The 25435-nt window shown below is 40.9% G+C and overlaps 1 protein-coding gene and 1 pseudogene across 5 annotated transcripts in view; one reads left to right on the top strand and one right to left on the bottom strand.

Annotated features, from left to right (window-relative positions):
* Window positions 1-3507: 3507 nt before the first annotated feature.
* Window positions 3508-25435, top strand: part of RAD52 (RAD52 homolog, DNA repair protein) — a 34072-nt gene continuing 12144 nt past the window's right edge. For all 5 annotated transcript variants that reach the window (XM_043565054.1, XM_043565057.1, XM_043565056.1 and 2 more), the window contains exons 1-5: window positions 3508-3638; window positions 20199-20300; window positions 21395-21496; window positions 22081-22174; window positions 22345-22412. In XM_043565054.1, coding sequence (XP_043420989.1) covers window positions 20217-20300; window positions 21395-21496; window positions 22081-22174; window positions 22345-22412 — 348 coding nt within the window. In that variant the 5' untranslated portion in view covers window positions 3508-3638; window positions 20199-20216. The remainder of the gene's footprint in view (window positions 3639-20198; window positions 20301-21394; window positions 21497-22080; window positions 22175-22344; window positions 22413-25435) is intronic.
* On the bottom strand, window positions 10637-11043 carry LOC122474076 (annotated as a pseudogene).

Raw genomic sequence — 25435 nt, forward strand, 5'->3', positions numbered from 1 at the left:
CCATTCAGCTGTCAGTGGACACTGGGGTTGCTTTCTCCTTTTGTCAATTGTGAATAATGTTGCTATGAACATGGGTGTACAAATATCTCTTTAAGACTATGCTTTGGGGGCACCTGGGTGGCCTGGTTAAGTGACAGACTCCTGATTGCAAACTCACAGTTTGTGGGTTTGAGCCTATTTCTGTGCTGACAGCATGAAACCTGCTTGGGATTCTCTTTCTGCCCTTCCCCTGCTTGCACACATGCACTTTCCCAAAAATAAATAAACATTAAAAAACAGAAGACTATGCTTTCAATTCTTTAGGGTATATGCCTGGAAGTAGAATTGCTGGATCATATGGTAATTCCATTAATATTTTGAAGAATGACTATACAATTTTCTGTATTTTACATTCCCACCATTTTACATTCCCATTTTACATTCCCACCAATAGTGTACAGGGGTTCCAATTTTTCTACCTTTTCATCAATACTTGGTATTTTCTATTAAAAATTTTTTAATGTTTATTTATTTTGAGAGAGACAGAGTGTGAGTAGGGGAGGAGCAGAGAGAGAGGGAGACAGAGAATCCAAAGCAGGTTTGAGGCTCTGAGCTGTCAGCACAGAGCCCGACACATGGCTTGAACCCACGAACTGTGAGATCATGACCTGAGCCAAAGTTGGACACTCAATCCAACTCAATCTATTTTTAAAATTACTATTAGCTATCCTAATGGATGCAGGCAGGCTGTTTTATATGTATAGTTTGGGACTCTGCTTTTTCCACAGGAAAGGATCTTGAACATTTTTGCATGTCAATGGACATTTTTCTAAACATGATTTATTTTTTATTTTTATTTTCTTAAAGAGAAAGAGACAGAGCACAAGCTGATGAGAGGAGCAGAGGGAAAGAGAGAGAATCTCAAGCAGCCTCTACCTTGGGATCCTGACCTGAGCTAAAATTGAGTCTGATGCCCAACCGACTGAGCCACAGAGGTGCCCCTCAAAACATGATTTTTAATGGTTGTATTATTATTATTATTTTTAATTTTTTAATGTTTATTTATTTTTGAGAGACAGAGACATGGCATGAGTGGGGGAGGGGCAGAGAGAGAGGGAGACACAGAATCCCAAGCAGGCTCCAGGCTCTGAGCTGTCAGCACAGAGCCCGACCCCGGGGCTCGAACTCACCAGCAGTGAGATCATGACCTGAGCCAGAGTCGGAAGCTCAGCTGACTGAGCCACCCAGGCGCCCCATTCATGGCTGTATTATTGAACAGATCCTCTAATGTGGTATTTAAATTTGTTTCCATTAATTTTTAGGGTAGAAATCTTTGTGTACATCCCTGATATTTTCTTTAGTTGATAAGGTCCTGGAGGTTGAATTCCTGGGTCAGAGGGTATATATTTTCAATATATATTGCCAGTTTTCTTTCCTGAAAGGTTGCATCAGTTTATATTCCTATTAGCAGTGTAAGAGTATCACCTACACTGAATATTAACAGACAACATTAATTAATTAATTTTAATTTGAGAGAGAGAGAGAGAGGAAGAGGGGCAGAGGGTGAGAGAGAGAATCTTAAGCAGGCTCCATGCTCAGCGTGGAGCCAACGTGGGGCTCTATCCCATGACCTTGGGATCATGACCTGAGCTAAAATCAAGAGTCCAACCCAACAGACTGAGCCACCCAGGCACCCCATTTGCCTGTTATTCTTTTTTTAAAAAATTTTTAAAATGTTTATTCATTTTTGAGAAACAGGGAGAGACAGAGTGTGAGTGGCGAGGGGCAGAGAGAGGGACACACAGAATCCAAAGCAGGCTCCAGGCTCTGCGCTGTCAGCACAGAGCCCCACGCAGGGCTGAACCCAGGAATGGGGAGAACATGACCTGAGCTGAAGTCAGAGGTTTAACTGAGGTTTGACTGAGCCACAGGCTCCCCTGTCTGTTATTCTCTTTTCTTCTTTCTTTCTTTCTTTCTTTCTTTCTTTCTTTCTTTCTTTCTTTTTTTAAAGTTTATTTATTTTGAGAGAGAGATAGAGAGAGAGAGAGGGTGTAAGCAGAGTAGGGGCAGAGAGAGAGGGAGAGAGACAATCCAAGAATCCCAAGCAGGCTCCAAGCTCTCAGTACAGAGCAGGAGGCGGGGCTGGAACTCATCAACCATGAGATCATGACCTGAGGCAAAATCAAGAGTCCTAGGCTTAAGTGACTGAGCCACACAGGTGCCCCATGTCATTCTTGAGTTGTTAGAACTTTTTATACACAAGCTCTCTTTGCCATTCATGATAGTCCTTCTTTTTCTTATTTACTTCTAAAGTTTATTTTATTTTCAACTTCCAGAAGTTTAAAAAGTTTATTTGGTTACATTTGTTCATCTTTTACCTTACAATTTCTCATTTTATACTTAACCTTTCTCCATTCTGAGGTCGGATGCTCATCTCTATATTTTTTACTTTGTTTTATGTGTATCTCTGTGTTTAGCATTTCACTCTTGAATTAATTGTAATTTATTTCATTGTATGTTTTGATAAGAAATCTAACCCAGACAGTTAACTAATCGTCCCAGCACCGTTTTAAAAGTAAACCATTCCTTTCTTGGTTAATTTGAAATGCTCCCTTTACCAAATACATTGTTTATGCATTTGGTCTGATTCTAGACTTTTTACTCAGCTTCCCATGGTGTTACTAGGAAGAGTGAGTAGTCATTCAGGAAATGACTAGATGTATTGCCCTGGAGTATTGTTGCTCAGGTAATGAACCGTTTGGTTAAAAGGAGTGTATTGAAACAACCAATTTGAAAATGTATGAGAATGATTTTGTTGGAGTTCTTAAGTAATTAAGACGGGCTTGTGATGACTAAACATTTTAATCTTGTTTTTGAACATTGCTGACAGGATATTCAGTCATCACCCAGTTGCAAGGCACAGTTCCAAGGGCCATTCTAAAGAACTCCCTTCCCCCATGTCGCCATACTGTCACTTCCCTCCGGTCCCAGCTAATTTAAGAAGCCATCAGGTGATGAGCGGGTGTATGCGGAGGTGGCAGTAGATGAAGGCTTAGTGAGCAAACATGTCCACACTGCCTCGGTTTGCTGTTCCTTTCTGGGGTGGAATCTATGAAGGGCTCTGATGACTATTCTTAATAAGACTTAAAAGCATGTTTTTCTTATCCTGCACAATCCCTCGCGTGCACGGCCGGGTACTGAGAAATTCCTACCCCGCCCAGTCGCCTCATTCTATCGGGATTGGGTTTGTCGAGGTCTTTCAAGAAGGCGCTGGAATGCCCCACGTGAGTTCACCCGGCCCGCTAGGGGGCAGCCGAGACCTGGGCAGCTGCAAGAATTACAGGCAGCCGCAGGGATAAATGGAGGCAGAGGGAGTGACGCGGGAAGTGGTTTTGCACATCGAGGTCAGAGTCGTGCTTCCAGCTTGCTTTACGGCTTCGGCAGATTGCTTTGCGGCTCTTCTCCCCTTCCCCGCCTTGATTTACGGCTCCTCCTCCTGTCCTTCCCCGCCCAGGGCTCGCTCTTGATTTGGACCTTCTTCCCAGGGTTCTCTGGCACTGCTTTCCCAGTCTCCTCTGCGCGACTCTATCTAAACTAGCTTCCCTTTGTACTTAGCGTAGACCGAGCTCCCTGCGTGCACCGCGCGCTGCCAGAAGCGCGTAAGTGAGGAGGGAGGGGGGAACGGCCCAGTTGGGGTGGTTCCGGCAGGGGACTGTGGATCGTGGGGTGTCGCAGGTTCTGAGCAGATCGCTTGGGGGCGGTGGTTGAGCTCTTCCTGGCCACGGCAGAGTGATCCTGAGTCCCGAGGCCTGTACTAATTAGTACAGTAGGGGTCAGGATCACGGCTTGCTTAGAGTGTGGTTAGGAGGGACAGGGGCACAGGAAACTTGGACTAACACTCCGAGACGCCACGACGGGGGTGCAGCAGCATACTGTTAATTGTGGCGGCCCCCTGCACGGCGCGAGAGCTCCAGAGGCTGCTTATTGACCGGAGTGAAGGGTGCTGAAATTTGTGTCGGTAGCTGCACGGAGTTGGGATGAATATCAGGAGGGAAGGAATTATCCATTTTAAAGAATTTGATACTCAAGTTTAGCCGCATATTCAGCCTTTATAGATTTTTTTTTTTTAAATTGAGATACAATTCACATACGATTACATTTCATCCATTTAAACAGTTCGGTGGTTTTAGTATATTCACAGGGCTTTGCGACCATCATCATTGTCTAGTTCCAGAACATTTTTGTCACCCCCCCAAAGAAACCCACAACTCATTAGCGGGCACTTCTCATTTGCTCCTATCCTCACCCCAGTTATCAACTTTTTGCCTTTGAATTTGCCAATTCTAGATATTTCACAGAAGTGGAATCCTACAGTTTTTGTTTTTTGTATGATGGGTTTATTTCACGTAGCATAATGTTTTGAAGGTTCATGCATGTTCTAGCCTGTGTCAGTACTTCGCTCTTTTTTATGGTTGAATAACAATCTGTTGTAGGGATATTCCACATTTTGTTTGTCCATTTAGTTAATGGGCATTTGAGTTTTTTGTACTTCTGCATTACTTTTGCATTACTAGACCTTTTAAGGTCTGTTCCTCCATACAAATCACAGTTTGAGTCACATTTTTGAACTAAATTCTCATAAGCCAGCATTATTTAACTCCGGGACTGGCTCAGATATTTTAGTGGCCTCAGGTCTGGGATCTTTTGGGGAAGTTTGTCTTTTTAAAGTCTTTTCTCTTAGACCACTAACTGTAGTGAAAGCAGAGAAGTATTTGTTTTTCTGTGTGATGTGTGCCATGACCTGTTGTTACCTTGTGATATGAGCTGGGTGTAGCTGGAGATGAGTGTATGAAAAATATAACTGAGCTAGCTGTGGGAGAGAAGTTTTATATCAAAACAAAAACCCTGTTCAGTCCTCATTATTCATGGAATGTGTTTTGGGGAATTCACCTACTCACTAAAATTTCTTTGTAACCCCTAATTCAACACTCACGGTGCTTTTAAGTATATTTAGTGTCACATTTTTCTCATTTTCATACTTTTTGTTAGCGATTTCAGTTTGGAATGGCCTCCAAGCATATTGCTGAAGTGCTGTCTAGCATTACCAGTGTAAGAAGCCTGTGATGTCTCACAGAGAAAGGAAAGCTTCCTTTAGATAAGCTGTTATATGCTTATCTAAAGCAGTTATATGCTGCTGGCTGTGGGTTCAATGTTAAGGAGTTAATATGTATTGAGTAAGGGTATCTTTCAACAGAAACACACATCAAACAAGATTATGTATTGACTGATGTAAGAAAATATTGTGACCAGAGGCTCACAGGAACCTAATCTTGTGTTTCTCCTAGGAGTAGTGGTTTGGTATTTGATAATTTGGGGTTCATGGTGACTTTATAGAACTACCGTGAATAATGAGAATTGACTATATAACCGATTTCATTACTGGCTCACTAATGCCAGTTATTGGTAATTAGTATATGGCTCTTTTGCTCTTGAATGGCTGAGTGTGGATTACAGTGCAATACGTGCTTTGATGTATGTCTAAAATGCTGTAGGAACATAGATTAATTCTTAGAGTGTAAGCTGCATAAAGCTTGAAAGAACAGACAACATTTGAAGTTTCACAAATATAGCAGCATGTACATAAATGAAAATAAAAGAAAAAACCTTAATACCCAATCCTGCTGTTCTTGATCCTTGGAATCAGAACCTCCCTCATCACTAAGTTCTGTCAATTCTGCCTCCTGAAAACCATATCCAGAGTCCATCCTTTCTCAACATTTCCATGATTTTCCTTTATCATTTTTTTTCTGGACTGTGGTAACATAGACTTCTAACTGATCTCTTCCTCAGTTATTCACTGTTGACAAAGAAGAGACTTCAGAGACTTAACTGACTTAGTTTAAAATTTCCATTGCTCTCCCATGGTTTACAAGCTAATGTTTAAGTTTTTTTTTTTTTTTTTTTTTTTGAGAGAGAGTGTGTGCGTGCACAAGTGGGAGAGGGGCAGAGGGAGAGAGAGAACCTTTTTTAAAAAAAATATTTATGTATTTATTTTGAGAGAAAGAATCTTAAGCAGGCTCCACGCCCAGCGCAGAGCCAAAATCAAGAATTGGAAGTTGAACCAACTGAGCTACCCAGGCACCCCAATGTTTCAAGTTTTTTAAGGTGGCTTACAATACCCTTCATGATCATGCCCTGTCCAGTCTTTAATAAAGATGAGAAAAAGTCAGACAAAAGAGAAAAATTTCCATATGTAACATTCCTCATTCCCTCTTACTCCTTCCTCCCTCCTTTCATGTATAATTAGAAATGCTTTTAGGTGAAAAGGAAGTGGATAAGAATAAAAACATTCTTGCTAATCTCGTTGACCTTCTTAATATCTCTCCAATTCATCCATTTCTTGCTCTCAGCCCCTGCCCTGGTTCAAGCTCTTTCCCTTTCCGTCCCACAAATCTTTTCTTGGCCATATGTGTTTATTTCTCACAGAAACCATCTTTCAGAAGAATTCTTGGGTCATATGGCAGATGCATGTTTAATTTCTAAAGAAATTACCAGTTTTATTTCCAAAATTATGAAACTTTAAGGCTTGTAGAAGAAAATATAAAAGCATATCTTCATGACCTGGGGGTGTGTAGAGGTTTCTTAGACAAGACTTAGAAAGCAATCCCCACTTAAAAAAAAAAAAAAAAAAAGACAAATATGATTACATCAAATTTAAAACTTCTCATCAAAGACAACTCTATGAAAATGAATAGGCAAGTACCTACACCTACCTAACAGGACTGATCTCCAGGGCACATAAAGGGCCATTTAGGATTCAAGGACTGGGGATAATCTGTGGCTGCTGCTCTACCCTCTGAACCTGAGGCTCCATCTTCAAGTCATTATTCTTTTTTCTTGAAGGGTGGCATGTGCTTACAGCTGAATAGTTTTACCAGTTTGTTTCTAGTCAACAGTGTATGAGAATTCCAGTTGCTTCACATCCTTGCCAACTTTTGGTGCTGCAATCTTTATTTTTAGCCATTCTGGAGGGTACAGAGGGGTATGTCATTATGGTTTTAATTTTAGTCCTTGATTACTAATGCTGTTGAACACTTTCCTGTGCTTATTGACATTTGTATTTCTTTCTTTGTTAAGTGCCTGCTCAGATTTTGACCACTTAAAATTGGGTTATTGGTCTTTATTGTTGAGTTGTAGGAGTTATATCTTTTTCTTTTTTATATCCTGGATGTCAGTCTTTTGTGGTCGCCTATTCATTTTCATAGGGTGTCCTTTGATAAGCAAAGCATTACATTTTGATGTAGTCACGTTTATCATTTTTTTCTTTTATAGTTTTAGCTTTCTGAGTCCTAAGAAATCTTGACCACCTCTAGGATGTAAAGATATAGTCGTATATTTTGTTCTAGAAATTTTATAGTTGTAGCTTTTTTTTTAATTAAAAAATTTTATTTATTTATTTTTTGGGAAAAGATTTTTAAAATTTTTATTTGAAGATAGTTGACACACAACATTACATTAATTTCAGGTGTATGACATAGTAATTCAATATCTGTATATGTTATGCTGGCCTCACCACAAGTGTAGCTACCATCTGTCACCATACAACACTATGATAGTATCATTGACGGTATTCTCTATGCTGTGCCTTTTATTCCCATTGCATGACTGCAAGTCTCTATTTTCTACTCCTTTCACTCATTTTGGCTATCCTCCCAACTCCCTTCCTCTGGCAACCATATAGGTCTGCTTCTGTTTTGTGTTTGTTTATTCATTTGTTTATTGTATTCTATATATTAGTGAAATCATACGACATTTGTCTTTCTCTGGCTAAATTATTTCAGTTAGCATTATACTCTCTAGATCCATCCATGTTGTTGCAAATGTCAAGATTTCAATCCTTTTTTATGAAATATTATTTTATCTACTCATCAATTGATGGATGTTTAGACTTCTTCCATATCTTGGCTTTTTAAAATAATGTTGCAATAAACATAAAGCTGCATATATCTTTTCAAATTAGTGTTTTCATTTTTTAAGGAGGGGTGAACACCCAGTAGTTTAATTATTGGACTATATGTTATTTCTATTAAAATTTTTTTATTTTCTTTTTTTTTAATGTTTATTAAAAAAAAATTTTTTTTAATCTTTTTTTATTTTTGAGAGAGAGAGAGAGAGAGAGAGAGACAAAGCGTGAGCAGGGGAAGGGCAGGAAAGAATCTGAAGCAGGCTCTAGGTTCCGAGCTGTCAACACAGAGCCCCACGTGGGGCTTGAACTCACGGACTATGAGATGATGACCTGAGCTGAAGTTGGATGCTTAATCGACTGAGCCACCCAGGTGCCCCTATAGTTGTAGCTTTTTAAAAAATTTTATTTAATCTATTTATTTTGTGAGTCGAGGAGAGAGAGAGATGGGCAGAAAAGGGCAGAGAGAGAGAGGAAGAGAGAGGATCCCAAGCAGGCTCCATGTGCTATCAGCGTAGAGCCTGATGTAGGGCTCAAACTCACAAACCGTGAGATCATGATCTGAACTGAAATCAAGAGTCAGATGTTTAACCAGCTGAGCCACTCAGGTGCCCCTGTAGTTGTAGCTTTTATATTTAGGCCTATGATTTATCTCTGGTTTTTGTGAATGGTATAAAAAATATTTTGTGAAAACTATGAAAATTTTTCCCCATAGAGATATTCAGTTGTCAGATCATTTGTTGAAAATGCCATTGCATTACATTTGTACCTTTCCAATTGGGATTGCATTCTTTTTTTTTTAATTTTTTTTTAACGTTTATTTTATTTTTGAGACAGAGAGAGACAGAGCATGAATGGGGGAGGGGCAGAGAGAGAGGGAGACACAGAATTGGAAGCAGGCTCCAGGCTCCGAGCCATCAGCCCAGAGCCCGACGCGGGGTTGGAACTCACAGACCGCGAGAGCATGACCTGAGTCGAAGTCGGACGCTCAACCGACTGAGCCACCCAGGCGCCCCGGGATTGCATTCTTGTGACTGTTTGAGTGGTGGTTGGTTTCTGGGCTTTTTTTCCTGTTCCACCGATCAATTCTTACGTCAGTTTTAATTCTATTTTAATTACTGGAGCTTTATAGTAAGTCATGAAGTCACATAGTGTAGGTCCTTCAACTTTGTTGTTTTTCAAGATTGATGTGGACAGTCTAATGCAGTTCCTTTGCATTTTCCATATAAATATTAGAATCATTTTATCAATTTCTACAAAAAAGTCTGTGAGGAATTTGACTGGGATGGCATTTAATCTTTAGATCAATTTGGGAAAAATTAACATCTTAATGGTTATTGACTCTTGAAATCTATGAACATGGTACATCTCCCTTTTTACTTAGGTCTTAATTTTTTTTTAATACTGTTTGTAGTGTTCCAACAGGGAGGTCTTCTACACCTTTCCTTAAATTTATTCCTAAGTATGTCTTTTAAACTATTGTAAGGTGGAGACATCATTTTTATTATTATTTTGTATATGCTGGGCCATTTTTCTTTGACTGCTTTCAAGATTTTCTCTTTATTTTTGGTTTTTAGCAATTTGTCTAGGGTGTGTCTAAGTGTGATTTTCTTTGTATTTATCCTGCTTGAGGTTTGCTGACCTTAAATGTATAAATATATGCGTGTCACCCAATTTAGGAAATTTCAAGCCATTCAAATTTTTGTTTGTTTTTGTTTTCCATTCTCTTTAATCTCTTCTTTTGAGACTTCCAATTATATCTGTGTTAGCTGTTTTTATATTATTCCACAGGACCCTGAGGCTCTTTCATTATTTTCAGTCTGTCTTTTTCTCCTCTTCAGATTGTATAATTCTATTGCACTGTCTTTAAGTTCATGGACTCTTTTTTATTTTGCATTTTGTGAACAACATTGGTTGTCAGGTGGTTTACAAGATTCCTATCAAGAATAGTTCCTATTCTTTTTTTTTAATTTTAAAAAAATGTTTATTTACTCTTGAGAGAAAGAGAGAGAGAGACAGAGGCGTGAGTGGGGGAGGGGCAGAGAGAGGGAGACAGAATCCCAAGCAGGCTCCAGGCTCTGAGCTCTCAGTACAGAGCCTGATGTGGGGTTCAAACCCACAGACTGTGAGATCATGATCTGAGCTGAAGTTGGTCGCTTAACCGACTGAGCCACCCAGGTGCCCCAGTTTCTATTCTTTTGTAAGTGTAGTGAGTATGGTTTCTTTATTAGAAGGCTTTTTGGGAGGCATGATTATATGTCCCCTGACTTTTAAATATTCTCTTATCTTACAGGATCTGTCATCTGCCCTTTACGGCACAGTTTCAAGGGCACTTCTCATTCCTTTTTGCCCTCTTCTCTCCAGAAACACTGGCTTTCCAAGACTGCCTCCTTGAGTTGTGTATACCTTTTATTTCTGGACTGCTCTGACCTACCGAAACTCTTTGTTAGTATCTTCATACTAAAAGTGGGTTTTCTTTTCTGGGGAGCAATTTTAGTTCCATCTTATGCTCTCCATCCTCCTCTTTCTTGTATGCACTTCTCTTCCCACCTACATCTCACCTTACTTTCCTTGAAGAGTTATGATGAACATTTGAGAAATATCTCCACCAGAAATTGCTGGCATTTTGAAGCTTGTAGTATTTTCAGTTTTCTTCTTTTCTTTTTCCTTCTCCTCTTCTTTCTTTTTTGCAGCATACCTTTATTTGGCAATCAACGATTAGTTGTCATTCACATTAACTGTAGATTTTTGAAAGTGGTGACAGGTACATAGGTCACCAACATATAGAGCTTGTTTGGTGAATCTTCATCCTCATTAACATTATCTGGACAACTGCATATGGATACAGTTTGGAACGTTACTTACTCCTTTGGCCCAGGCAGCTTTGTTGAGCCTCATGTCAACATGCATATCTGGAGTTCCCATCTCCTTCATGGCAAATTTCCAGATCTCTTTGAGTGCCTGAGGGGCACACTTCCTGAAACCCAGTCCATGGATGTGCTTGTGAATGTTGATGGTATATTCTCTGGTCACTACCTTGTTGATGGCAGAATGATGGCAGAACGGCCCTTCTTCTCAACGCCCTTATTTGCAGGAGCCATTCTGCCGGGGCCCTGGTTTGAAAAGGAAGCTTCAGTCTTCTAATTATATTAGAAGATACAGGATATTTGTGGTTTTATTTGTTCCTCTTTTTTGATCTGCATTGGATGTATTGGGATATTTGGATTTATGTAGCTGCCATAACCTTGTCTATGCAGGAAGTCTTTCCTAACATTTTGTTTTGAAACATTTGAAGCCTTCAGAAAAATTATACAAGGGAGGCCTGCGTATCCTTCACCTGGATTCATAAATTTGTTACTTCGATTTATCTTCCTCTCATTCTCTTTGCACATGCACACACACACATTTTATTCATTGAATGATGTTTTATTAGTTTAATGACTTGAGAATAAGTTGCAAAAAGACATTGTGTGTCTTTAGTCTCTTAATCTAGAGGCATTCAGTAGCCTCTTTGTTTTGCTTTGTTTTGGTTTTTTGAGACATTGACATTGACATAGTTTGAGTCCAAGCCTTGTAGATTTCAACTTGTCTGATTATTTCCTCTTGGTTAAAGCCATGATTAAATTGGTAGAAATACTTTCTAAGTGATGTGACCTTTTCAGTGTATCCATCAGGAAGCTTATGATGTGATTATTACTGGTGACATTATGTTTGATTACCTGATTAAGGAAGCATCTGCCAGGTTTTTCCATTGTAAAGGTATCTTTTGCTCTCCCTACATTTTTCGCCAAATGTAGGTAGCTTGTCTGAGAGTAGAGCCCAGGATGTACTGGTAGAGCAGAGGGAAGTGAGATGGGAAAGAAAAGGCAGTCCACGGAGCATGCATGGTCAAGCCAGTCACCACCAGTGGGCAACCAAACCTAATTTGACTGGGGAACTTGAGCCAATGTAGAACTCACAGCTCAGTGTTATCTCACAAAGGGGGTAAGAAATCTAGGGTCCTTAAACACCAGCTCTAGTCAGTCACTGTTAGAGGGCTGCTCCCAGGGGCATCATTTCTCTGACACTTTTAGCTTAGCATGAACAGGTACAAAAATGGGCCCTGGATGCCAAAAAAGGCCTTCAGGTAAAGAGATTCAAATGTTGGCATTTGGAAGTTAGGGCAGGGTGCACTACTGTGGTAAGAGCTGAAGGGATAATTAGCAGAGCATCCATGGTATCTCTATATCTGGGTATCCCAGAACCTAGAGCTTGAGGCAAAAGCTTATGGGCTGTTATTTTTTCAGGAAGCAGAAGTAAGGAAAGGGGAATTGAGGAGAGGAGATTAAGTCGGTTCAAGAGTACGTGTCCAAGCTGGCCACCGCTTGGTAACAAGGTACAACTGACTGATTTCCTAAAGCTGTCTCTCAGGAGGATGTCTGAAGTACTGTATCCCAGGACAATACACCCGAAGGAAGAAGAATTTATCCCTCAGCTTCTGCATCTTATTGGTAAAAGGTTTGCCCCTGGTATATTAACTCCCTCAAACTTCCAGGTTGTACATGTATGGACATCAGGTGGACCCCACAGGTTCTCACACCTCAAAGGCAAGAGGGAGGCCAGGGGTGGGAGTGAGAGGCATTACCATGAGCAGGAAGTAAGGGACCAGTGGTTGTACCTATGTGCATTCATTTAAAACTCATGCCCATTTGTTCCACCTAATGACAACCAGGGTGGAAAAACTGATCAAAGGCCTCAGAGACAGGCAAGGCCGAGAAGATTGGAGGTGCAGGATAAGATCTGCTTCCCAGATTTGATTCTCCTTTTGTTTAACAAATATGCACATACACATATACACATTAAACATACATATAAACTTGGGGCAGCTGTGTGACTCCGTTTCTGACTCTTGGTTTCGGCTTGGGTCACGATCTCACAGTTTATGAGTTTGCGCCCCTAATTGGGCTCCGCACTGTCAGCATGAAGCCTGCTTGGGATTCACGCTCTCTCCCTCTCCCTCTCCCTCTCTCTCAAAATAAATAAATAACTGTAAGGGGCGCCTGGGTGGCTCAGTCAGTTAAACATCCGACTTTGGCTCAGGTCATGATCTCAGGTTCATGGGTTCGAGCCCTGCATTGGGCTCTGTGCTGATAGCTTAGATCCTGGAGCCTGCTTCAAATTCTGTGTCTCCCTCTCTCTCCATCTCCTCATGCTCTGTCTCTCTCTCAAAAATAAATAAACATTAAAAAAAAATTTAAACATAATACAAACTCAATCACATATAAAAAAAAGTCATCTGTTGGTGGGGATCCAGCCAAATTTTACTTCCTTATTTTTTAATAGATGTTTCTACGATAAAGATATTTTAATTTTATAGTGGGAAAATGGTTGTGGATAGTTTTAGAAAAGGTAAGTTGTTCCCCACGCCCCCCCCCCCCCCCCCCCGAAGAAGTAACTGGAAAAAATGTAAGAAAAATGATTCCATGTTTTACTTTATGGGCAGGGACGAAGTTGTCCTTTTCTGTCATAAGAGGTTGAATCTTTTAAGATATTGTTTAGAAAAGTATCAAGTTGCTTTTTAAGTGTGAGAAGTGTAACTCTTGCCTTATAAAGTTAGTTTGTAAAGAATTAAAAAATATGCTTTGTCTGCATAGCCTACATTATGTATTTCATTCATTCATTCATCTAGCCAGTCACTGATTTAATCACTCACCAAACCCTCCCTTCCTAGCCCTGCATGAGCAAGGTTCCATGCTAGTCATTGGGGTGCCAAGAAGAATCAAGAAGAACCTTCTGCCTTCTAGGGGTTCATATTGGAGTGGGGTTGTGGGGGGAATGGATGTGGAAGAGACAGTAGTCACCAAATATTCAAATGCCTTAAATTTCCTAGCCTCTACTACAATTAAGTTGGGGCCGTGTGACAAGAGCTGTCCAGTGAACTGTGACCAGAAGTGATCCATATCACTTCTGGCCTAAGGCAGCTATGAACCAGTGTGACTTTTCCAACTCTTTCTACCCCTGCAGTGATGACCTTGGAGGTCACGTGTGCTAGATGACACAGCGACAGGATGGCCAGGGCCACCAGACTCTTAGATCTTGCGTGAAGGATATATGAACCTTTATTATGTTAAGTTACTCTCCCTTCTTTTTAAAAAATGTTCATTTATTTTGAGAGAGAACACGAGTGCACATGCACAAGTGGGGCAGGGGCAGAGAGCGAGGGAGAGAGAATCCTAAGCAGGCTCCACACTGTCAGCTCAGAGCTTGACTCAGGACTGGATCCCACAATTGTGAGATCATGACCTGGCTGAAATCAAGAGTTGCACACTTAACCAACTGAGCCACCTAGGCGCCCCTCCCTCTTTTTTTTTTTTATTGTGGCAAAATATATATAACATAGAATTTATCATTTTAACCATTAAAAATAAATGTTTTTAATGTTTATTTTTGAGAGAGAGACAGCATGCAAGTGGGGGAGGGGCAGAGAGGGAGACACACACACACACAGAATTTGAGTAGCTCTAGACTCTGAGCTGTCAGCACAGAGCCGATGTGGGGCTGGAACTCACGGACTGTGAGGTCATGACCTGAGCTGAAGTTGGACGCTTAACCTACTAAGCCACCCAGGCAACCCTCCTTTTAACCATTTTTAAAAAAAAAATTTTTTTTTTCAACGTTTATTTATTTTTGGGACAGGGAGAGACAGAGCATGAACGGGGGAGGGGCAGAGAGAGAGGGAGACACAGAATCGGAAACAGGCTCCAGGCTCAGCCATCAGCCCAGAGCCTGACACGGGGCTGGAACTCACAGACTGCGAGATCGCGACCTGGCTGAAGCCGGACGCCCAACCGACTGCACCACCCAGGCGCCCCTCCTTTTAACCATTTTTAAGTGCAATTCTGTGGCATTAGGTACATTCCCAATATATAGCCCTTTGTTTTTAACAAATAAGTTGACAGGTGTTCATTTGAGACACTGTGAACATCCCCCAACAACTTTTTAGTATCTAATGATTTTTGTTGGATATAATTATTGATCACATCATTATCATATGATAAATTTATGAGGTTGCTTTTATGAATATTCCCCTTTACAGATGTGGAAATTTGGGCACAGAGAGTTTGAGCAATTGCTCAATGTAAGTAACTTACTGAGTGGAACTGGGTGTTGAACCACATCTGACTTTAACGTTCAAAGCATTATTTATAGCAAGTATGGCACACTATGGCTTATGGACCAAATCTTACACCTCTTTTTGTAATAAAGTCTTATTGGGACACAACCATGCCCATTTGTTTACATATTATCTGTGGCTGCTTTCACACTAAAATGCCAGGGTTGTGTAGTCATGACAGACTACATAGCCTGCAAGTCCTAAAATATTTACTCTCTAGCACTTTACAGAAAAAGTTTGCTGACCTCTGTTTTTAAATTTTTTTTTTTTAATATTTATTTTTGAGAGAGAGAGAGAGTGTGTGAGTAGGGGAGGGGCAGAAAGAGATGGAGACACAGAATCTGAAGCAGGCTCCAGGCTCCTAGCTGTCCACACAGCCTGATGCAGGGCTCGAATCTATGAACCATGAGATCGTGACCTAAGCTGAAGTTGGTCGCTCAACTGACTGAGCCACCCAGGTGCCCCCCAACCTCTGCTTTATATAGTAGATACTTAATTTTTAATTTCGGTTTTTATTAAAATAATACATGTACATATATGGAAAATGAAATAGTGCTAAAAGTTTTATTTAAAATTTTTAAGTTTATTTATTTTGGGAGAGAGAGAGAGAGCAATCAGGAGGGTTAGAGAGAGGGAGAGAGAGAATCCCAAGCAGACAGCAAGCAGACTCTGTGCTGTCAGCACAGAGCCCTACTCAGAGCTCGAACTCAAAAACTGTGAGATGATGACCTGAGCCAAGAGTTGAATGCTTAAACGACTGAGCCATCTAGGCACCCCTAAAAGTTTTATTTTGAAAAAGAAGATCCCTGCTCCACTGTTCTCTACCCCTTGGAGACAGATCCATTTCATTCTTTTAACTCTTTTCTGCCATTTACAATTACATTCTAAAATCTTCATTTCACTGTTTCCTACTGTAACAATTTTGAGTTTTGGTCTTTTTATCTTTTTATTAAAAATTTTTTCTTAAATGTTTGTTTATTTTTGAGAGAGAGAGAGAGAGAGCATGAGCAGGGGGAGGAGCAGAGAGAGGGGGAGAGACATAGAATCCAAAGCAGGCTCCAGGCTCTGAACTGTCAGCACAGAACATGGGGCTTGAACTCACAGACTGCGAGATTATGACCTGAGCCGAAGTCAGACTCTCAACCAACTGAGCCACCCAGGCACCCCTATTTTTTTATTTTTTATTTTTTAGAGAAAGAGAGGACTCAGGTGGAGGAAAGGGGCAGACAGGAGGGAGGGAGGGAGAGGGAGAGAGAGAGAGGGAGAGAGGAAAAATCCTAAGCAGGGTACATGCTCAGCTTGGAGCCTGATGTGGGGCTTGATCCCATGACCCTGGGACCATGACCCAAGCCAAAAGCAAGAGTTGGATGCTCAACCTACTGAACCACCCAAAGGCCTCTGATCTTTTTTTAAAGGTAAACTCTACCCCCAAACTGAGGCTTGGACTCAAGACCTTGAGATCAAGAGTCATGTGCTCTACCAGCTGAGCCAGCCAGGCCACACACCTGTTTTTTGTTTTGTTTTTAAGTTTTATTCTTTTTTTTAACTTTATTTTTTATTTTTTAAAATTTACATCCAAATTAGTATACAGTGAAGCAATGATTTCAGGAGTAGATTCCTTAATACCCCTTACCCATTTAGCCCATATCCGCTCCCACAGCACATCACCTGTTTTAACAGATTGTGTGTGTGTGTGTGTGTGTGTGTGTGTGTGTGTGTGTGTGTGCGCGCGCGCGCTAATTTCTTCACATCCTTGCTAACCTTGATTATTCACTGTCTTTTTTTATTGTAGCCATACCAGTGTGTGTGAAGTGTTGTTTTGTTAAGTTTTTGTTTTTAATTCTAGTTAGTTAACATAAGGTGTAATAATTAGTTTCAGGTGTCCAATATAGTGATTGTGTTACAGCAATTTAGATATTATTGACTAATCTAGTTAGGCTATTCCTTTTTTAGTGCTAGGTTATAAATATCTCATTCTTAGCTGGAATGTAATGTTTTATGATCATTTATGTAAAAATTTTTTTGATGTTTATTTTTTAAAGTTTATTTATTTTTGAGAGGGAAGGAGAGAAAGCACAAGCAGGAGAGGGGCAGAGACAGAGGGGAACAGAGGATCTGAAGCAGGCTGTGTGCTGACAGCAGAGAGCCTGATGCAGGGCTTGAACCCACTAACTGCAAGATCATGACCTGAGCCACCCAGGCACCCCAATCTTTATTTATTTTTGAGACAGAGATAGAGTGTGAGTGGGGGAGGGGTAGAGAGAGAGGAAGGCACAGAATCTGAAGCAGGCTCCAGGCTCTGAGCTGTCAGCACAGAGCCCGGCGTGGGGCTCAAACTCAAAAGTCATGAGATCATGACCTGGGCCGAAGTCTGACACCTAACTGACTGAGCCACCCAGGCACCCTGGTTTTATGATCATTTATTTATTTTTATTTATTTATTTATTTTTAAATTTTTTTTCAACGTTTATTTATTTTTGGGACAGAGAGAGACAGAGCATGAACGGGGGAGGGGCAGAGAGAGAGGGAGACACAGAATCGGAAGCAGGCTCCAGGCTCCGAGCCATCAGCCCAGAGCCCGACGTGGGGCTCGAACTCCCGGACCGCGAGATCGTGACCTGGCTGAAGTCGGACGCCTAATCGACTGCGCCACCCAGGCGCCCCTATGATCATTTAAATAGTTTTTTGCATTTTCATCATCCTGTATATATGAAAATTGACATGCACCTAGCCGTAGCCAACATTTATTTAGTACTTCATCTGGCACTATTCTAATGCAGTTTTCATGCAGCATCATGTTAATCTCGACAGAACCCTTAGGAAGTGATAGTATTATTATGGCCATTTTCTAGATGAGAAAACATTTAGAGAGATTATGTGATTTTCCCCTTGGTCAAGCAGCCAGTGGGTGATAGAAGCAGAAGCTGACAGAACTTGAGCCCTTAAATATTGTATTGTAATGCTGTATGGAGAGTCCTACTACTTGATATTCCTAGATTTGTAGTTTTACTGTCAGCAAATAACCTGGACACTACAACATGTAAGTTTGCTGAGGCACAAGCCTTTTTTTTTTTCTTTTTTTTTTTTTTTTGCCAAGTACTGTTTATTTTGCACGTGCCCACAGCAAGTTTGCACTGAGTAACTGTATAATAGTAGGCCAGGGCTAGGTGGTGCCAAGAAGAATGACATGCAGAAAAGAACAGGAAGGCAAACATCAGGAGCAAATAATTCTTAATTTTTTTTTAACAAATACACTAAAGGATCATGCAATACCACCAGCATTGGATGCAGTCCTGGGGTGCCGGTCTGTACACCCCTTTGCAACTGGTCCCATGATAGCAGAATCTGTCATTTCACCTTTATTGTTTTCAGTGACCCCTGTGTTACCTTCAAAATAGAAAAACACACCATCTTTTCTCCGGTAAGACTTTCATTATCCAGTTATCACTGCTGGATGTACTTTCTTTCTTTCTGGGCTCTGGTTTGCCTTTCTTCACTGTGGCCATCACCATGTCACCCACGCCAGCAGCAGGACGTGTATTTAGTGCCTTATCCCCTTTACAGAGATGATATACAGACTTTGGGCTCCTGTGTGGTCAGCATAGTGGATCATGGCTCCTACTGGAAGACCCAGGGAAATCCGGAGTTTCACATCAGAGGACTCACCACATCCTCACTTCCACATCTGGAATGCCAGAAGGGGACAGAAAGACTGAGGCTTAACTCTGAATCCGTTTGATTTGAGACAGGTGTGGGGTAATTAGGTAGAGGGTCCTTCTGAGGGTCATTCTGTTTTCTAGTGGACTATAAACATTTGCCAATCTCAGTCTAATGCATTGGCTCTCAAACTAGAGTGTGTATCCGAATCCCTCAGTGGGCAGGTACAGACTCCTGGGCCTCATCTCTAGTTTCTGATCCAGTAGGTCTAGGGTAGGGCCTGAGGATTTGCACCTCTAATAAGTTCCCAGGTGATGCTGTAAGGGACCTGACTGGTCTAACGCTGTACTTTTCCTGAATGTTAGGGTCGTCTGTACTACCTTCTCTTGCTCTTTAATTTTCCTGTCTAGTAGTCTTCTCCTTCCAGCTAGCTTGTTAGTTCCTGGAAAGCAGTTCAGTTATTGTGGCTTATATTTCTGTTTTGACCCCACTGAAGACAGGATCATGTTGCTCATATAGTAGGTAGTAATCAGGTGAGTGTTTCCTGTCCTTTGGGGATTTTTGTAATTTTGGCCTTTTGCATTATAAATATTGCAATTAGAATACATTCTAATTGTAAAATTCACTTAAAAATTTTTTTCATGATTATTTTTGAGAGAGAGAGAAGAGCATGGTGCAAATGGGGGAGGGGCAGAGAGAGGGGAGACAGAGATCTGAAGCAGGCTCTGCAGTGCCAGCACAGAGCCCGATATGGGGTTCTAACTCATGAACCATTAAACCATGACCTGAAGTCAGACATTTAACCCACTGAGCCACCCAGGCACCCCTAAAAATCACCTTTATTAGCAGCACCATCACCCTAGTAAGAAGAAAAAAAAATTTTTTTTTTTTTAAACGTTTATTTTTGGGACAGAGAGAGACAGAGCATGAACGGGGGAGGGGCAGAGAGAGAGGGAGACACAGAATCAGAAACAGGCTCCAGGCTCTGAGCCATCAGCCCAGAGCCTGACGCGGGGCTCGAACTCCCGGACCGCGAGATCGTGACCTGGCTGAAGTCAGATGCTTAACCGACTGCGCCACCCAGGTGCCCCTAGAAAAAAATTTTTTTAAGTAGGCTACACTCTCCACATGGGGCTTGACATCATGACTCTGAGATCAAAAGTTGCATGCTCTAGCATGTTGCAGCCAGCCAACCAGGCACCCCCACTCCAGCAAAAATTTTAACAGAAAGATAGAAATGGACGCTAAAGGATCTCAGTGGCCTGTTGGATGATAGCACTGAGGAACTTAGTCCTTGACTGGGGCAGTGCTTATAAAAAAGTGTCAAGTAAATAAAGTGATTTGTAGGATACTGCATCTGGATGCTTTCATCTGAGTTTTAGTAGAGGCTCTTGCCTTTTACATTTAGCATTCTTTGAGATCTTTTTTAATCTTCTGTTTCAGTAGAAGTCCCCCAGAATCAGCATGTCCGTGACTGAGGAGGCGATTCTCGGAGGCCGTGGCAGCCATCCTTCTGCTGGTGGCAGTTCTGTGTTATGCTTTGGACAGGTAACTGTGTGTTTTCTCTCATACCTGGCAAGAATGAGGTGAAGTGAAAAGATATGAGAAAGTAACTTGTAGAGCACTGTCATATACGTGGGCGCTATTTATCATCAGTGGTTTTTCCTTTAGGTGCATTATTTGGGAGTCTGGTGAACTCTCAGGGCATTTTGGAATTTTAGCACCAAAAGACTGATGGTACTGGAGATTAGATTTACATTGTGTTTATTTTCTTGGATAGGCTCCATATTCATATGGTATAACATTCAAAATGGAACGTAGACTATATGCGAATGAAAAGTCTCACTACTTCCCCATCACTCCTGTTCCCTTTTTGGAGGCATCCAGAGTTTCTGGTGTCATATTCTCTGTGGAGATATGCTGTGCACATAAAAGAGATTCTTAGTTTGTCCCCTCAAATTCTATCTTTGTCTTTACCAGAGATCTGTTTGTGAGCATTTATTTTGTTTATATAGGGCAAGGGAGAACTGCCAAGGGGACAAAAATCAAAACAAGTAGTAGTATATTATCTGTGTATACAATGGAAAATAATTGTTGAATTAGAGAAGAGGTATAAAACTTTGGAGATAATGGTGGATTTCCCCTACTCCCTCGCGGGCATAAATGTCATATACAGACCCCGAGGTGGGGCATTTCAGTTTATGAATTCTCAAGTTTACTTGAGAAAGTTTTGTAAGGATGGTAGTAACACCTAAGGCATTGGCTCTCAAAATGTGGTCCAGTGACCCCTGAGGGTCCACAAGACTTTTCAGAGTCCATGGGGTCGAAATGATTTCCATAATAACACTAACATACCACTTGCCTTTTCCACTCATTCTCTTGTAAGCGAGTGAACAGTGGGACTTCCAAGGGAATACACAGCATGTGATGACGTTGCTTTGATGGCTGATGGAAGATGTGCCTTAAGAGTTTCTCAGTTTTAATTCCTGATATGGATAGATATAACCTACATAAACAAAAGCTCTTAGGATCCTCAGTACTTTTTAAGAGTGTAAAAGGGTCTGGAGACCAAAACAGTTGGAGACTTGCTGACATAAGGAATGGAGGAAATGCCAATTTAATTTTTCCTTTCTGGATTGCAGTGTCAGTACACAGCAGAAGAGTATCAGGCCATCCAGAAAGCTCTGAGGCAAAGGCTGGGCCCAGAATACATCAGTAGCCGAATGGCTGGAGGCGGCCAGAGGGTAGGAGAGTTTATATGCTTACGAAGTGGGTGCCCATATAGCTGGCTACTCAGATGATCTCGCCAGCTCCCACTCTGGGTCCTCATGGATTCAGAAGGTCTCTAGTCCTAGGTGTTTCTGAGTGTCTTTGGGAGGGGATGGGTTCCAGCCTTCAGTGTCATCTGAAGTGACCCAAGTTTTGTCTTGAGACTTCCATACCTGCCATCTTGGGGTTTTTATACCATCTTTTAAAACTGTTTCTTTTGCTTCTAATTGTATCTTCTGTGTATATTTTTGGTCTTCTATAATATATGTCAACCCGAGCCTTATACATTTTTGGGAACTGAGTTTTGGAAACTGATAGGTGAGTGGATATCTTGCCCCTCTGAGTTTAGTCCCTTCCCTCAGACAAAATATTAGTTCTAACTGGTTTCTTCTGGAAGATCTTTGAAATAAGGTCACTGAGAATTTCCCTGGAATGTTTAAGGGCAGTTTTGCCAAAAAAGCTGGTAAGGAATAAATTAAGTAAATTTTGATTCACATTTAAGTATGGCAAGGAATTTTAACAAGCCCTTTTTCTCCCCCCGTTTAATTTCTTTTTCCAGGTATGTTACATCGAGGGTCACAGGGTAATTAATCTGGCCAATGAGATGTTTGGTTACAATGGCTGGGCACACTCTATCACACAGCAGAATGTGGGTATGTTTCCTGGCAATGGCATCTTCTTTCCCTTACTTTGGCACTAATTTCTGATGAGAGTATTTTGTGGGTGAGGATGTAGGGTAGGTATATTTGGTTGCCAGCAGAGGAATGTGGGTGAGGCACAGGGATCAGAATCCTCTTCAACTGGTTCTCTTTCCCACTCCTAGATTTTGTTGACCTTAACAATGGCAAGTTCTACGTGGGAGTCTGTGCATTTGTGAGAGTCCAGTTGAAGGTGAGGGTGATGGAATAGACCTGCTGCCTCTGAGGATCGGGTGGGCGGTGAGAGAGAATGAGCAGGTAGAGAATTCTCTGGACGGTAGCACAGCCAAGCTGGAGAGCTAGGCGCTAGAGCTGTGGCTCAGCCGGTGTTCTTTGGGATGGTGGTAGCCAAACATTCTTACTCATGTGTCCCTAAATGAATTGTGAAAAACTCTTGTTTTCTTGCACATTTTAAGTTTACTCCTAAAAGTTTTCACCGTAAGTATGAATACAGGTCCTCTGCCTTTCAAAAGTTTGTGCTATGCCGCTTTGCGTTTATGGAAGACCTACACTGGTACCTGTTTTCACTTAAATGAAAGAAATCCAAAGAGGATTTTCACTTTTATGACAAAAAATGAACCCTGGCAGCAAGAGTGGCCCTGTCGAGCTCCTCAGCATCAAGCTCCTATAGCTTTGAACTATATCTGTGAGCAAATATGCTTTATTTTGATTTATTTTGTGCCTCCATTAGCAGGATGTGTCCTGATGTATCAGAGAAGCCTAATAGAGGCCATTATTTATTTATTTATTTATTTATTTACTTGTTTGTTTGTCTTCAGAGAGAGAGAGAGAGAGAGAGAGAGGGAGAGAGAATGCTTGCGCAAGCAGGGGAGGGGCAGAGAGATTGGGAGAATCCTGAGCAGGTTCTGCACTGTTAGCACAGAGCCCAGTGCTGGGCTTGAACTCCCAAAACTGTGAGATCATGACCTGAGCAGAAATCAGGTGTTGGATGCTTAACTGACTGAGCCACCCACGTGCCACAAAAGAGGTTAGTTTTTGGATCTGGGAATGCTCAAAAAATTTTCCATACAAATTAATGGTACTTCTTTGCTTTATGCTACTTTGGCAAATGAAAGCTTTCATAAGAATGTTCTACTTCTGGGTAATGGGCGAAAGCTGTAGTTGCAAGGGTATATTTCTTGGCATATTGTAAAATTTGACTTTTTTTTTTTTTTTAATGTTTATTTATTTTTGAGAGAGAGAGTGTGCGCATGAGTTGGGGAGGGGCGGAGAGAGAGAAAATCCCAAGCAGTCTCTGCTCTGTCAGTGCAGATCTCGATGCGGGGCTTGATATCACAAATTGTGAGCTCATGACTGGAGCCTAAATCGAGTTGGACACTTAACCAACTGAGCTACCCAGGCGCCCCCAAATTTGACATTCTAAAATAAATGTATCTTTTTCTTCCCTTTTTTTTTTTATCCACATATAGTTAACATACTGGGATATTTTAGTTCCAGGTGTGCAATATAGTGATTCAACAATTCTGTACATTTCTCATGGCTCATCAGGATAATTGTACTCTTAATCTCCTTTATCTGTTCCTCCCATAGTTTTTTGTTGCATCATTTTTAAATATACCAATGGGTTTTCAATAATAGGTGATTAAATACTGTCATCTATTTAAAAAAATACATGAGCAAGGTGTTCTTTAATCATGAGAAATTTTACATTGTTTCTTCTTGAACTCCTGTTCTATTTCACCAGTGGCTTTATACTAATATAATATATCAATATATATAAAACAATGTTTGGAATGTATATGTTTGGAACCTTGTTAATAACCTTAGTATAATTCCTCTCTGTGTGTATGTATATATAAAAGTAATTTTTTTGAGTAAATTTTCAGTGACCTTAGGTCTTTAAATTTTTTTAAATTTGGGGCACCTGGGTGGCTCAGTTGGTTGAGTGTCTGACTTTGGCTCAGGTCATGATCTCACAGTTCGTGGGTTTGAGCCCCGTGTCAGGCTCTGTGCTGACAGCTCAGAGCCTGAAGCCTTCTTTGGGTTCTGTGTCTCCCTCTCTCTATCCCTCCTCTGCTTGTGCTGTGTCTTGCTCTGCCTCTCAAAATAAATAAATGTTAAGAAAAAAAATAAATTATACAAAATCTGGATTGAATTACTATTATAGGTATTATTAACACACAATTGATTAGTCAGTTGTGTCTGTGAGGGAGACAACATAACTACATTAAAATTTGTATACTTAATAAAAATAAATTTTTGTGGAAAATGTATTTCTTTTCTTTTTTTTTTTTTTTTTAAATTTTTTTTCAACATTTATTTATTTTTGGGACAGAGAGAGACAGAGCATGAACGGGGGAGGGGCAGAGAGAGAGGGAGACACAGAATCGGAAACAGGCTCCAGGCTCTGAGCCATCAGCCCAGAGCCTGACGCGGGGCTCAAACTCACGGGCCGCGAGATCGTGACCTGGCTGAAGTCGGACGCTTAACCGACTGCGCCACCCAGGCGCCCCTGGAAAATGTATTTCTTAATGAGATGGATGAGGCTTTTTCTTTTTGGATAGTTTATATATCCATAGTTTATTTTTTAAATTAAATTAACATTTTAAAATATATCCATAGTTTAATATTACTTTTTCCTAGACAGACCATTCAACATTAATTCTATTCTAACTTCTTATTTTTAGTAAATAGTACTGAAAAACCTTATTCACATAATAAACTGGGAATGGAGAGTTTTGTTATAGTGTGAATTAACTTTCTGAGTTATATAAAAAAATCACAGAGTGTGGGGCGGGGGCACCTGGGTGTCTCAGTCAGTTAAGCGTCTGACTTTGGCTCAGGTCATGACCTCACTGTTCCTGAGTTCAAACCCCGTGTCTGACTCTGTGCTGACAGCTGGAGCCTGGAGCCTGTTTTGAATTCTGTGTCTCCCTCTCTCTCTCTCTGCCCCTACCCTGCTCATGCATTGTCTCTGTCTCTGTTTCTCTCTCTCAAAAATAAACATTAAAAATTTTTAAAAAAAAATCACAGAGTGCTATCACCTAAAATTATATTTGGTTCTCTATCAGCTAATAACTCAATCAGGTCTACCTTCATTTTTGGTGAAAGCCAGAAATGGACACCACCTGACTAGTGAAAAGATTTAATATCCAATCATTAGAGTCGTTAAATATAATATTTCACATTTTCTTTTTGTTTAGTGTCCCAGAGGTTTTTATACGTTGGGGTCATGCACCCTAGTGAGATTTAGGG

The sequence above is a fragment of the Prionailurus bengalensis genome, chromosome B4, assembly GCF_016509475.1.
Source record: "Prionailurus bengalensis isolate Pbe53 chromosome B4, Fcat_Pben_1.1_paternal_pri, whole genome shotgun sequence".
Classification (NCBI taxonomy): domain Eukaryota; kingdom Metazoa; phylum Chordata; class Mammalia; order Carnivora; family Felidae; genus Prionailurus; species Prionailurus bengalensis.